This window comes from Belonocnema kinseyi, chromosome 5 (assembly GCF_010883055.1).
Source record: "Belonocnema kinseyi isolate 2016_QV_RU_SX_M_011 chromosome 5, B_treatae_v1, whole genome shotgun sequence".
NCBI lineage: Eukaryota > Metazoa > Arthropoda > Insecta > Hymenoptera > Cynipidae > Belonocnema > Belonocnema kinseyi.
In genome coordinates this window covers 101,198,628-101,211,957 of record NC_046661.1, presented here as the reverse complement: position 1 = coordinate 101,211,957, position 13,330 = coordinate 101,198,628, and the positions used below count along the sequence as shown (strand labels likewise).

Below are 13,330 nucleotides of genomic sequence, written 5' to 3'. Positions count from 1 at the left end.
TTCAACTGGCTTCGAACAAAAAATCTTCTATTTGGCCTAAAATTTTAAACCTTCTGTTATGCATTCAACTATTTTGTCAAAAATTCGTTTCATTTTTGGTTGACCATTATTTTTTTTATTGAAAATCCTACCTGTTTATTAAACCCTTTTTGTTTAAAATTCATATCTTTTTAATTAAAAATACAACTGTTTGGTTGACAATTTATTTTTTGTATGTTAAAAATTCAACTATTTTATTACAAATTTATTTATTTTCCATAACATTTCACTATTTTGTTAAAGTCATTTTTCGGGGCGGTAAATACAAATTTCTTGTTAAAACTTCGTCTCTTTAATTAAAAATTTGCATTTTATGATAAAAAAATAATGATTTTTTAAAATTGATAATTAAATTGTATATTTGAAAATTTAACCATTTGTTTTATGATTGAATACATTATTAAAAAATAATTTTTTTCAACATGAATCTCTTCGTGAGAGATTAAGAAATATGATATTTGGTTAAAAGTAATAATTCGCTATCTTTTGGTAAATTCATTTTCTAAATTGTAAATTTTATGATTTAATTTTTAATTGTAAACTTATATTTTTTGGGTAAAATTTCTTGTATTTTGTTGAAAAATTAGTCTTTTGGTAAAAAATAAATCCTTTTTTTGAAAATTGATCTTTATAGGTTGAAAATTAAACTATTTGATTAGAAGCTTAATTATTTTATATATGATTTAAATATTTAGTTAGAAATTCCACGGTTTTGTTAAAGTGATTTTTTTAATAAAAAATTTTAAGTTTCCTTAAAAGTTCGTACTTCTGGATTGAAAATTTATCTATTCTAGTGAAATGTTTATACTTCTTTAATGAAAAATATCTTTTTAGTGAAAATTCAATTGGGTTCGACAAAAAAAATCTTCTTCTTGGCCTTGAAAATTATATCTTTGGTCATACGTTCAACTATAAATTTTTTGAATTCAATTATTCTGTTGAAAATTCCTATATTTTGTTGAAAATTCGTTGTTTGGTGAAATATTAATCCTTTTTGTTCATAAATAATCTTTGTAGTTTAAAAATTAAACTAATTGTTTAGAAACTTAACTATTTTATATAAGATTTAAATATTGGGTCAAAAATTCCACTGTTTTGTTAAAGTCATTTTTTAAATTGAAAATTCAAATGTTTCCTTAAATTTTCGTGCTGCTAGATTAAAAATTCATCTTTTATAGGAAAAAATTCTTCTTTCTTGGTTGCAAATTAACTCTTTTGTTGAAAATTCAACTGTCTTAAAAAAAATTCGGTTTTTGGATCGAAATTTAAAATATTTAGTTATATGTTTAATAATTTTTGTTTAAATTCGACTTTTTTGTTAAAGCCATTTTTTTAAATGAAAAATTCTAATATTTTCTTACAAAAATCGTCCATTCAAAAAGAAAATTTATCTCTTATCGTGAAAAATTATAGTTCTTTGTTGAAAATTACCTTTTTGGTAAAAATTCAACGGGTTTGGACAAAAAAATCTTATTTTTGGCTTAGAAAATTAAATTTTTGGTCATACGTTCAACTATTTGCATAAAAATTCGTGTTTTCCCCACAAAATGGGTTGAAAATTAATTGTTTCTTCTTGAAAATTTATCTCTCTTGATAACAAAAAATGATTCTTGTTTTTTTTTAATACAACTATTCTGTTAAAAGTTCGTCTATTGGTAAAAAATTAATCGTTTTTGTTCATGAATAATCTTCGCAGTTTAAAAATTAAACTATTTTGTTAAAAGTTTAACTATTTTATATAGGATTTAAATATTTGGTTAAAAATTCCACTGTTTTGTTTAAGTCATGTTTTTAATTAAAAATTTTAATGTTTCCTTAGAAGTTCGTACTGCTAGATTGGAAATTCATCCTTCATGTGGAAAAGTCTTCTTTCCTAGTGGCAAATTAACTTTTCTGTTGAAAATTCAACAGTTTGACAAAATTTGTTTTTTTTTTCTGTTGAAAATTAAAATAGTTGGTTAGACGTTTAACTATTTTTTTTAAATTTCACTTTTTTTAAAGTGATTTTCTTTTTAATTAAAGATTCTAATATTTTCTTACTAAATTATTCCTTTTGATATTCATCTTTAATCGTAAAATATTTATAGTTCTTTTTCAATTATTACCTTTTTGGTAAAAATTCAACTGGGTTCGACAAAGAATCCTCCATTTGAGCTAGAAATTCAAATCTTTGGTTATGCGTTCAACTATTTTGTTTTTAATGCAACTGCTTAGTTGAAAATTAATTGCTTATTATTAAAAATTGATTTCTCCTGATAAAATAATTATTCTTGTTTCGTTTAAAAATCAACTATTTTGTTGGAAATAAAATAAATTTCCATTCGAAATCTTAGCAATTTAATCTTTTTTATGGAGTTCAACATGTTATCTACATTTTTTTTTTTGAAAAAATTTATTTCCCTATTTTTGTGAAAAAAACACCAATTTTTCTCATTTTAAGAGCATTTTGGGCGACTTCAGTCACAAGAAAAGCGATAAAAGAATGCTGAATATACTTGAAATACGTTTTATTCCACTGGCTACGTAACCTTCAGAATGGGGGGGGGGAGTGAAAAACTACTATCTTCAAGGAGAAGGTATGGAGGGGATTGTCAAGGATAATCGCTAATTGTTTATGTAGTTTAACAACAACCCAATTTTGAAAAGCAAAGATTTGAGTTTTTAGGGTTACAAATCCCATCTCTATCCCTTTCTATTTCATATTCCAGACGCGCTATTGAGACGTACATGCATTTTCTTTACGTTAAATGCTCATAAATTTCGATTGCATTCTTACAGAACTGAGTTTACAGTCAGGCTCGCAGTCAGGAATGCATTCAGACATAACTCATGTAACAATCAATAGTAATCCACCAGTTCCACAGCAAAATCAAAATAGACAACGAGCTCAACAGCAACATCCAAATAGGAATAGGCAACATTCTCCACAGGCGGTGTCCGATGATTCAACAACTTTGGAGTCACGAGGAGACGCACCGCTAGGAAATCATCAAGGACCTAGATTTATTGAACATCGTCAAAATAATATTGTAATACCACTACCACGACAACCACGAATTATTCATAACAATAACAATAACAACATAAATAATAATAACCATAATAATAATGTAGTAATAGGAAGAGGAATAATTAATAATAATAGGGGAAGAGGGATTAATAATAATAATAATAATAATAATAATAATAATAATAGAGGAAGAGGACAAATTATCCGTATACCTGCACGACGACCTGTTGCGGAGGTGTTTAATCCAATAGTTGTGGCTCCACTTGCTCGTCCACATTCTCCAAATTCTTCAAGTGGTTCCACTTCTGACCCCGAAAACCAGTGAAGTCCATCTTGGATCCTGGTAAAAAAAAAATTTATCAAATCTGAGCCGAATCGGTTATCAACTACCATGCCATCCTTAGTAGAGTGGTCCGCAAACTATTGCTGCGCATGCTCCCTGCCACGACACAGCAAGCCTGGTCTAAATCTCGCGGCATACCGTGCTGCCTGAACGCCGTGGAAAGTTTCCTCTGTTAAGCTGTTCAAGCAATGGGGAACAAAACTCACAAAAAAATGTTTTAAATTCAAAAATCTCCAGTTTGACACTTCAAAACACGAAATCTGAACGGTTTTGCCAATTAAAAGATCCTAAAAACGACAACAATTTTAAATTACAATTCAATTTTTATTATTAAAAACTTTTAAATGTTAATATAAAAGATTTTTAATTAACATAAGTAATCTTTTTTAAAGTAGTTCAAAAATAAAATTTCGAATATGCTGACGGTAAATATTAATTTATTTGACTGAAATTTAGAGCACATTATTTTTTTAGCTATTGAAACGAAACACGCTCCTGGCAGCACGAAAATTTTGACTCCATGTCTAATTGTCACCCTAATGTGTAATAATTCTTCTCGTTAAACACCATTAAAAAAGTTGCTGGTTAAATCAACAAAACGTTTTTTTTAGTAATATCCTAATGGGATAAAATTTATTGTTTGGGTCGTTGTCAAACAGTTGTTATATATTTTCTTAGAATAAAATTGATCACGAATAGTTGAAGCCTTTTTTATTTCATCAGTTTGAACCCGAAACACATCATAAATACATTTTTTATAATTTTTTTTATAAATTATTCTATTTTTTGCAGCTACTCATTCTAATACAAAGCCTTATGAAATCATTAAAAACACCTTTTTTTAAATAATATTCAGCTCGTTACAACAAGAAAATAAATCGAATAATTTTTAGAATAATAAATTAATGAGTAAAAGCACTAATTTAGGAATAAAAATACTTGAAGACTTAATTTTTTATCTAGAATATACGTAAATATAATGCTTACTTACCATAATTACAAAATCCGAAGTAACCCGTGCGGAAATTGCCAAATATTTGTCGTATTTCCGACTTGGGCCAGATCGGGCACACAATGTTGTGGATTTTAAATTTGGCCCCCTTTAGACCCCGACCCCTGCTAATCTAGGCAATAGATGGCGCCCCATTAATTTCGGGTTCTAAAGTGGGTTGATTCCAAATCTCCCAAGTTAGAATGTAAAGTCTCAAACGTCGAAAATATTTCGATTATTAATTCAAAAAGGGACCAAGTACGTGGAGATAAATTCCAAAAGCGAGCACAAGACGAGAGCTTAGACATCGTATACTTTCAAATATTTCTGAGTTATACGTGTTGAAGACTATAGTAAGTAAATTTATCAAGTATGTTAAGATGAAACCTAACCTCGAAATGAGTTTTTTATTTATTAGAAAAAAAGCAGAAGTAATATATTGCAACATACTTTAATAGTTTATCATACACAAATGTTGGGTGTTATATTGCGTCTTTAGGCGCAATATTTGCGCCCAACCGGGACCAGACCGGGGCCAGACTGGATTATCTCCTGGCGCTGTACTTGGGGCCCGATCGGGTATCACGTTTCATTTCGCGTCTGACCCCATCTAGATAGTCCGATTTAGGCCAAATTATGCCCGATCTGGCCCCGATCAGATCCATATTGGAATTTCTGCCCGGGAATTGTTAATTTTATAAACAACTGCATAACTTAGCCATTTTACGCTCTAAAGACTTAGTTCCTTTCACAAAACTGATTCAAGCAGCAGATTTCTTTTTTTTTTATGGAATACATTGTATGTATAGATTTAGTGTTTTTTGTTTTGAAATCGACTGCCAATAAATCTAAAAGAACCCGATTTATTATAATACTTTCTCAGATTTCATTATAAATATTGTCAATTTTTTTTCACTTTACAAATAATAAGATAATTGAATTTTTTTTTAATTGTTAATCTATGAGGAAAGACTAAAAAATGCCGAAAAATTAAATGCACGACATTGTAAAACTTCTCAATTATAAAATGCACGAGTCATAAAATGTTCGTATAACAAAATTCCCAAAAATGAAAAATTCGCAAATAATAAAATTCCCGATAACGAAAATTTCTAAATAATAAAATGCCCGAATCATTAAATTCTAGAATAATCAAATTTCTGAATTAGACAGTTCCGGAATAATAAATTTTCCGGATAATAAAATTCCTGATTTAGAAAATTCCTAAATAAGAAAATTCCCAAAAAAATCAAATTCCTGAATATGAAAATTCGCGAATCATAAAATTTCTTTATAAAAAAATTCCCAAATTGAAAATTTTTTTAATTATAAAATTCCTGAATTCCGATTAATAAAATTCCCGAATAATCAAATTTATAAATAATTAAATTCCCAAATAATCATATTTCCGTGTAATAAAATTCCCAAATTGAAAATTTGAAAATTGAATCGCAAAGTTCCCGAATATTCAAATTTCTGAATTAGAAAATTGCCAAATAGAAAAATCCCCGAATGATCAAATTATTATATTATAAAAATTACCGAATGACAAAATTTCCAAATTGAAAACTTTTCATATTATAAAATTCCAGAATAATTGAATTGTGGAATTAAAAAATGATCTATTATTAAAATTCCCAAATTAAAAAATTCCGAAATAATAAAATCCCTGAATTATAAAACTCCCGAATAATAAAATTCCTGAATTAAAGAATTACCGAATAATTAAGTTTCCAAAGAATATATAATGTTACCGAATTGGAAAATTTGCGAATGATAAAATTCCCGTTAGATTTAAACAATTGAAGAATTTTTCTATAAATATTATTTATCAATTAAAAACAAAATAATTAAATGTTTCTATCAAAAAATCAATATTTAAAGTTCCTAAAATTATTGTTTCAATTTAAAATTAAAATAATTGAAACAAATATATTTCTGGATGAAAATTTAAGTCAATTATTTTAATTATAAATTCAAACAATACTTTTAGAAACTTTCGGCATTAAAAACAATTTTTCCAATAGAATATTTGATTCTTATATTTTAAATCAATAAATAATCATTATACAAAAATGTTAATGGTTGAAATTCAGGAATTTTCTAATTGGGATATTTTCTATATCGGTAGTTTACTGTCGGGAATTTTATTGATGGGAAATTTGTGAACTCGATAATTTTATAAACCTTCTGGAATTTCATTATTCAGGAATTTTTTAATATAGAAGTTTTATTATTTAAGACTTTTCCAATTAAGAAATTTTCCAATTCGAGAATTTTTCAACTCGGGAATCTTATCATTTGAGAATTTTTAAATTCTGTAATATTATACAATGTCCGAAATTTTATTATTCGTTAATTTTATTAATCGGGAATTTTCAAATTCGTTATATTATAAGCTGCCAGGCATTTAATAATTAAGGAATTTTCCAATTCGTGAATTCGGCATTTTTACAATTTGTTAATTTTATAATTCAGGCATTTTTTTAGTGTATTAATTATAATGTAATCATTTACAGCAATTTCAGACTAATCTCTATCCGCAAAAAATTTACATATGTTTTTTCTGTGCTTAAGTGAGATTATCAAAAAAATTATTCACGGCCAATTGTATTAATTTTGGCATTATCTTCTCAGCTTTTAATTTTTTTCTGCCTCTTAAATGATTTAATATAGAACTCATGGCATACGAATGTTAAGAAATATTTTTTAATAAAAAGACTTCGTCTGACAATTGCACAAGCCTTATCTTAACAAAACTGTAGTATAAAAAAATTATGAAATTTTATGATTCTGCATGATTATGCGTGACTTTTGATACTGATAAAAAATATCTGTAGGTACGGAAAGGTGTCTGAACAGGATTTAAATTCTTTTTCGAGATACTATAAAAGAATCGGTTTTCTTGAGCAATAGAAAAATGAGGCTAATTTTTGCGGCTCTGCTCCTTGCCTTTGTACTTTCCTTCAATTCCATTCGTAAGTATTATAATATTAAAAATAATATTAAAACATTTATTTGACTGTAAGAAAATTAAATATTAAATTTTTGATTATTCAGATATGAACTTTTGTAAATTCAGACAAATTTTTGCTATATCTAACTTCATCTGTGAATTTAAAAACAGCAAAGTTTAAAGGTTTAGTAATTTTAAGTATTCCTTTTTACTGTGAATATTTCGACATTTTTGTTTCTTTGTATTGTATGGTAACTTGTGTCTTTTTGTTCAAAATTTTAATTTTTTGGCCATATCATTTTTCGTGATTCAGCTCAAATTGCGCATCTTTAAAAAATATATGATTATAAATAATGTAGCTGTCAGAAAATTTTATTTTTGACGTCGTTTTCTAGGAATAAAATCAAAACGAAGGATCAAACAAAAAAAATATCTAATAAAGAATTGATTAATAAACATCAGGAAAAAGTCAGGGCATTAAAAAATTAAGCTTTTCTACTGATTTCATTTAAATTTAAAAAATTTTTTTGATTCGATAAGACACAAGTTTCTAAGTTTTTTTAAATTGATTTATTTTGGAATTGCTTGTCGATTGTGATCTCATGCTGCCGCACGTGTGCGGACGAGTCGTGGACTGATAAAAATTTCGCTAGACAACCAGAATTAATAACGGTCAGGGAAAATGAAAAAATAGCCCTGAAACAAGTAGGGAAAAATCATTGAGTTTTTAAAATAAAGTTTTTCGAATAATCTGATTTATGACGCCTAATTTTTATTTACGATTTCATCCTTACGATCTCATCTTCAAGCCGTAGTGAGGATGATTTTTGGAAGTTTCTCTAGACCCTCTGAAATATCAATGGCTAAAGAAAATGCATAAATAGTTAGAGAAAAGTCAGGAAACATAAAAAATATAGCTTTTTTCTAATCAGATTTAAAACGCAAAAATTTTATGTATTCGATAAATTACAAGTTCCCAAATGTTTTTAAACTCTTCAGAGATAATTTCGGTAAAACCATCGCGCTAGTTGTGAGAAAGTCGCTGCACGTCGGTTTGGTGTGGCGTCCGGTCCAGATTCAGGGCACTGGTTACCCCGAACTTACGCAGATCAGCTGTTTCGAAACGTGGGTGCTATATTTCCCTAGGCTGCGCAAGCGCGGAATTGTGCCGCAAGCGCCGCGTTTGCAGAACGGCTCAACTGTACTGTTGATCAAACGATTCGGCCTGTTCGGGGTAATGGTTCTCCCAAATCAGTGGGGCCGTTCTACTAAACAGAAGTGGCGCTGTTCACTGCGTGGTTGGTGCAACAATTGTACGTGTTGGATGAGCGGCTCTACCAAACTTCTCTGCGTGTAGAGATGTAAAAGCGCTGAAGTGATTTGGGACTACCTATCGTCGCCACGGGGGCCCACAAAGGCCGAAACGTGCGTATGATCTCGTCCTCAAGCTGGTGTGAGGACGAGTCGTGGGCTGCCCGAAGTTTCTCTAGGTGCCCTGAAATATTAATAATCAGGGAAAACGAAAAAATAGTTAGGGAAAATCAGGGACAAATCAGGGTATTTTCAGAATAAAGTTTTTTGACTAATCTGATTTAAAGTTTATACATTTCTATTATATTGTTGCAGAACTCAGTTTAGGGTCGGAGAAAAGTTCTATATCATACACTAGTCCCCCTACAAGTCCTGAAAGATCTTCAGTTCGAAATTATAGAAACAGATTAAGATCTGTGACGTCAGAAAATTCAATTAATAGAAATCAGCCAGTACAACCACAGCGTGGAGGACATCAAGGACCCCGTAATCCTGAAGAAGGTGCAGATAACAATAATAATAACAATACTAATAACAATAATGCACCGCCAGCTAGACAGGCGCCACGTAAGCGTAGACGTCCTACACCGAGAACCAATCCAGTACTCGTGCCACATTCTCCAGTTTCTTCAAAGGGATCCAACGCATATGATGAATATCAGTCTATAGCTAGTACTTCCAATCTTCATGACAGCAACGATTCTTCATCAGTAGGAAATGCTTCTTCTCGTTAAATATCACCAGATCCGATAAAAAATGATTTACACACTTTCTGTGCAAAATAGATTTAATTTTGCCCCTTGCCCTCACATTTTTAGCCCCCCCCCCCCCCCCCCCCCCCCCCCCCCCCCCCCATTAAAACTACTTCGTATATTTTTATTCATATTTTCTATTTAATTTCCTCAAATTATCTTACCAAACATGTTCAAACAATGAAGATTTTTTTACTTGACACTGTTTTTTTATTTTATTTTATAAGTACATATTATACAAATTTCCTGTATAGCCGTTTAAACTAATTTCAACCTTGAGAACATTTCAACAAATTCAAAAAAATTAGATTTTTGAACATTTAAAGAAAAGAAGTTTTTCAAGTTTTTAAATTTCAAATGATTTCAAAATGTTTAGAAGTTTTTAACAATTCTAGAAATAATTCAAAATTTGTAAATAGATACAAACATGAAACCTAATTTATTAAAGTTTTCAAAACGAAACAATTTTGTGAGATTCTAGCAGGTTTTAGATGAATTAAAATTTTTCTTATAATTGCTGAGAACATTTAAAATGATTTCTAAACATTTAAAAACAATGAAAATATTTTGCGGCAATTTTTATAATTATAAGACATTTTCAAAAATCTAGGAACAGCGCGAATTATTGTAAAATATATTTGGAAGTTTTGAACCAATTCATAATTTAATCGAAATTATTTCGAAAAAATTGAAACAAAATACAAATTGTTAAAGATTTCGAAAAAATAAGATTTTATAGAATTTCGAAATGTTTCAAAGGAATAATTTTTTTAAGATTCGTGGTAACATTTAGAATGATTTTCATTTGGAAAAATGAAATTGTAAATGATTTATAAGAATTCTGAAAAAATCAGAAAGATTTAAAGGCAACGCTTTTAATTCCAAAGATTTATCAAAAATTTTAAGCTAAATTTGAAATTTTTCAAAAATATTTAGAAATTTTAAAACGATGCCAAAAAATTTTAATTTGAAGAGCATATCCAATTCAAAATTACATGCAAAATTTTTAAGTTTTCGAAAACAAAATATTTTGAAGGAATTTGAGATGTCTTAAGACAATATGAAATTTTCTAAAATTCTTGGAAAAATGATTCGATCAAGTAAATTTAAACAAAAGAAAGATTTTGAAACATTTTCAAAAATAAGCTATTGAAGAATATTGAAAGGTTTCATGAAATAAAAATTTGTCTTAAAATTCCTGGGAAGATTTCCAATGATTTTTTTATTTGAAAAAACAATATTTTAAACAAGTTCTAAAAATATATAGAAAATGAGGCAGATTTCGAGGCAATGTTTTTAATCATAAAGATTTTTTTTTGATTTAGGAAAAAATTTGATCATTTAAAAAAATAATTAGGCGTATTGAAACAATTTCAAAAACAGTTCAAAATTTAAAAATATTTAAACAAATTTAATACAAAAAATAGATTTTGTAAGATTTAGAAATATAATTTTTAATTTTTTAAAAGGTTTTTAAATATATCACGATAACAAAAAGTAAATTTAAAGCTTCCTGGGAAAATTTTTAACGATTTTATTATTTTATAAAATTAATTTTAATAAAATATCTCTAGAGGGTTTACAACATTTCTGAACCTTCCCAAAATCTTAAAAAATTAATCTTGAAGATTTCAAAACAATTTTTTTCTCATTGTGCAGAATTTAAAAACCATTTTACATGATATTCAGAAGGTTTAGAAATTTTGAAAAAATAGCAAAAATAATTCAAAATTGAAAAAGATTTTGTTTTAAATTTAACACTATTTAGATATTTGAAGATTTCAAAAAAATATTCTGTTGCAGATTTCTGAAAGGTTACAAGGGGACAAATTTTTTTATGATTCTTGGAAAATTCCAAAAATAAGTAAAATTTTGGAAAGATTCCAAAAAAAATTTAATAATATGTAAATTTTTAAACATTGTCAAAAAGAAGCTTCTGAAGAATTTTGAAAGGTTTCAATAAATAAAACAAAAGAGTTTCTTAAGATTCCTGAGAAGATTTCAAATAATTTTTTATTTGAAAAAGGGTGTTTTAAATTAGTTCTAAAAATTTAGAAAAAATGTAGCAGAGTTAGAGGCAATGTTTTCAATCATTAAGATTTTTTAGAAATTTACGACAAAATTCGAGTATTTAGAAAAGTAATGAGACGTTTTGAAACAATTCCAAAAATAATTCTAAATTTGAAAAGATTTAAACAAATTTAAAACAATATGTAGATTTTGTAAGATTCAGAAATATAATTTTAAAACTTTTTAAGGATTTTGAAATATATCAAGATAATACAAAACAAATTTAAAGCTTGCTGGGAAAATTTTGCATTGTTGTTTTATTGGGGAAAATGAATTTTAATACAATATTTAAAGAGGGTATTAAACATTTCAGAAACTCCCCCAAAATCTTCAAAAAGATAATCTTGAAGATTTCGAAATCTTTTTTTTTCTTATTTTGCAGAATTCAAAAACTATTTTAGGAGAAGTTATAACCATTTTATGTGATATTCACAAGGTATTTGAAAATAAATAAATTTTTTCAACAAAATGTAGATTTTTTAAGATTTCGAACAAGATTTAGAAGCTTCTTCAAAATTTTGAAAGGTAGCACGAAAATAAGAGACATTTCTTAAGATTTTTGAAAATATTTTTTTTTTAGTTTCCTTAATTTTAATAGATTCTCAGGAAATTTTTTTATTTTTAAACGATTTTTGTAAATTTTAGGAACAATTTGTGTTAGTTTAAAAGATGTTTAGAGTTATCTTTTTTTTTTGTATAAATTTAACCTTTTTCGTTAAAAATTGATATCTTCTTCTGGAAAATTCCAGTATTTTTTCAAAATTTGTAATTTCTAGATAAATTGTATTGATTCTATTTATTAAGAATTTATATTGTTCATTAAAAATTGTTTTTCTCCTCACATCAAAAAACCACGCACCTGCGTGCACTTGATTATGCTCGCACCATAATTGAGTGAAGAATTTTTCCACTGGTTAAAAAACAATTCGCACATTATTTTCCGTAAATAATAACTATATTTTCTCATCGGTTTAAAAATAAAAAGACTATTCACTATCAATTGTGTTTTGTTGATTTCAACATCTCCGCTTTAAACCTTTTTCAATATTTAACTAATACTAAGCAATAGGAAAATTGTTTAAATTAAAATACTTTGAAAAATTTTACAAATCACCTCTGTACATATCAAAACGATGTTTAATGCAATTTACAGACCCATGACGTAGACAAATTATCATATTTTATGATTCTGATGAAACATTGTAATATTTCATACTGATAACGAATGTCGATTTATCGCAAGTCTTCTAAACCAAAACTCAATTCTCGCGCCAGCTAATCTAGAAGCTTCTTCATTCTAAAAAAAAATGAGGCTACTTTTTGCGGCTTTGCTTTTTGCCTTTGTGCTTTTCTTCAATTCTATTGGTAAGAATAATATTAAGAATATTAATAAATAATATTATAATCGAGAGCCCATATATCCCCAAGATCACTTTTGTTCAAAAGGTAAAAAAAAATTTACCTGATAATAAATATCTTTGTTTATTATTCTTTTCTTTTTGTTGAAATCCTGATCAGTTATATTAAAAAAAAATTTTCAAATTTAATTATTTATTAGCAGAAAATATATATAATCATTTTTAGCATCGATAAATAAGAATTTAAAAAATCCATTTTTTTTATGCAGGCACGAGGGAAATAAGTGTTAATTTAATATTTGAATTCAGTTCTTAAGATTATTTCATCTCTGATGTAAAATTGTTAAAATTTAGCTGATTAAAAGTGCAATTTTACAGATTCGATTAGCCAAAAATAAGCAACCCAAGATTAGTAGAACATTACTAATTCGATTGTTCGAAATGCTTCCTTATTCAATACTGGCAAGCAATTCATCTTTCTTTGTTAAAATTAAATGAGC

At 27.5% G+C, this 13,330-nt stretch overlaps 1 protein-coding gene across 1 annotated transcript in view; it reads left to right on the top strand.

Moving 5' to 3' along the window:
- The window catches only part of LOC117173808 (ras guanine nucleotide exchange factor P-like), a 17,608-nt gene extending 8,224 nt beyond the window's left edge, over nucleotides 1-9,384 (top strand). Inside the window, exons 2-4 of the mRNA XM_033362450.1 lie at nucleotides 2,818-3,370; nucleotides 8,339-8,637; nucleotides 8,966-9,384. Coding sequence (XP_033218341.1) covers nucleotides 2,818-3,370; nucleotides 8,339-8,637; nucleotides 8,966-9,384 — 1,271 coding nt within the window. The remainder of the gene's footprint in view (nucleotides 1-2,817; nucleotides 3,371-8,338; nucleotides 8,638-8,965) is intronic.
- The last annotated feature ends 3,946 nt before the right edge of the window (nucleotides 9,385-13,330 follow it).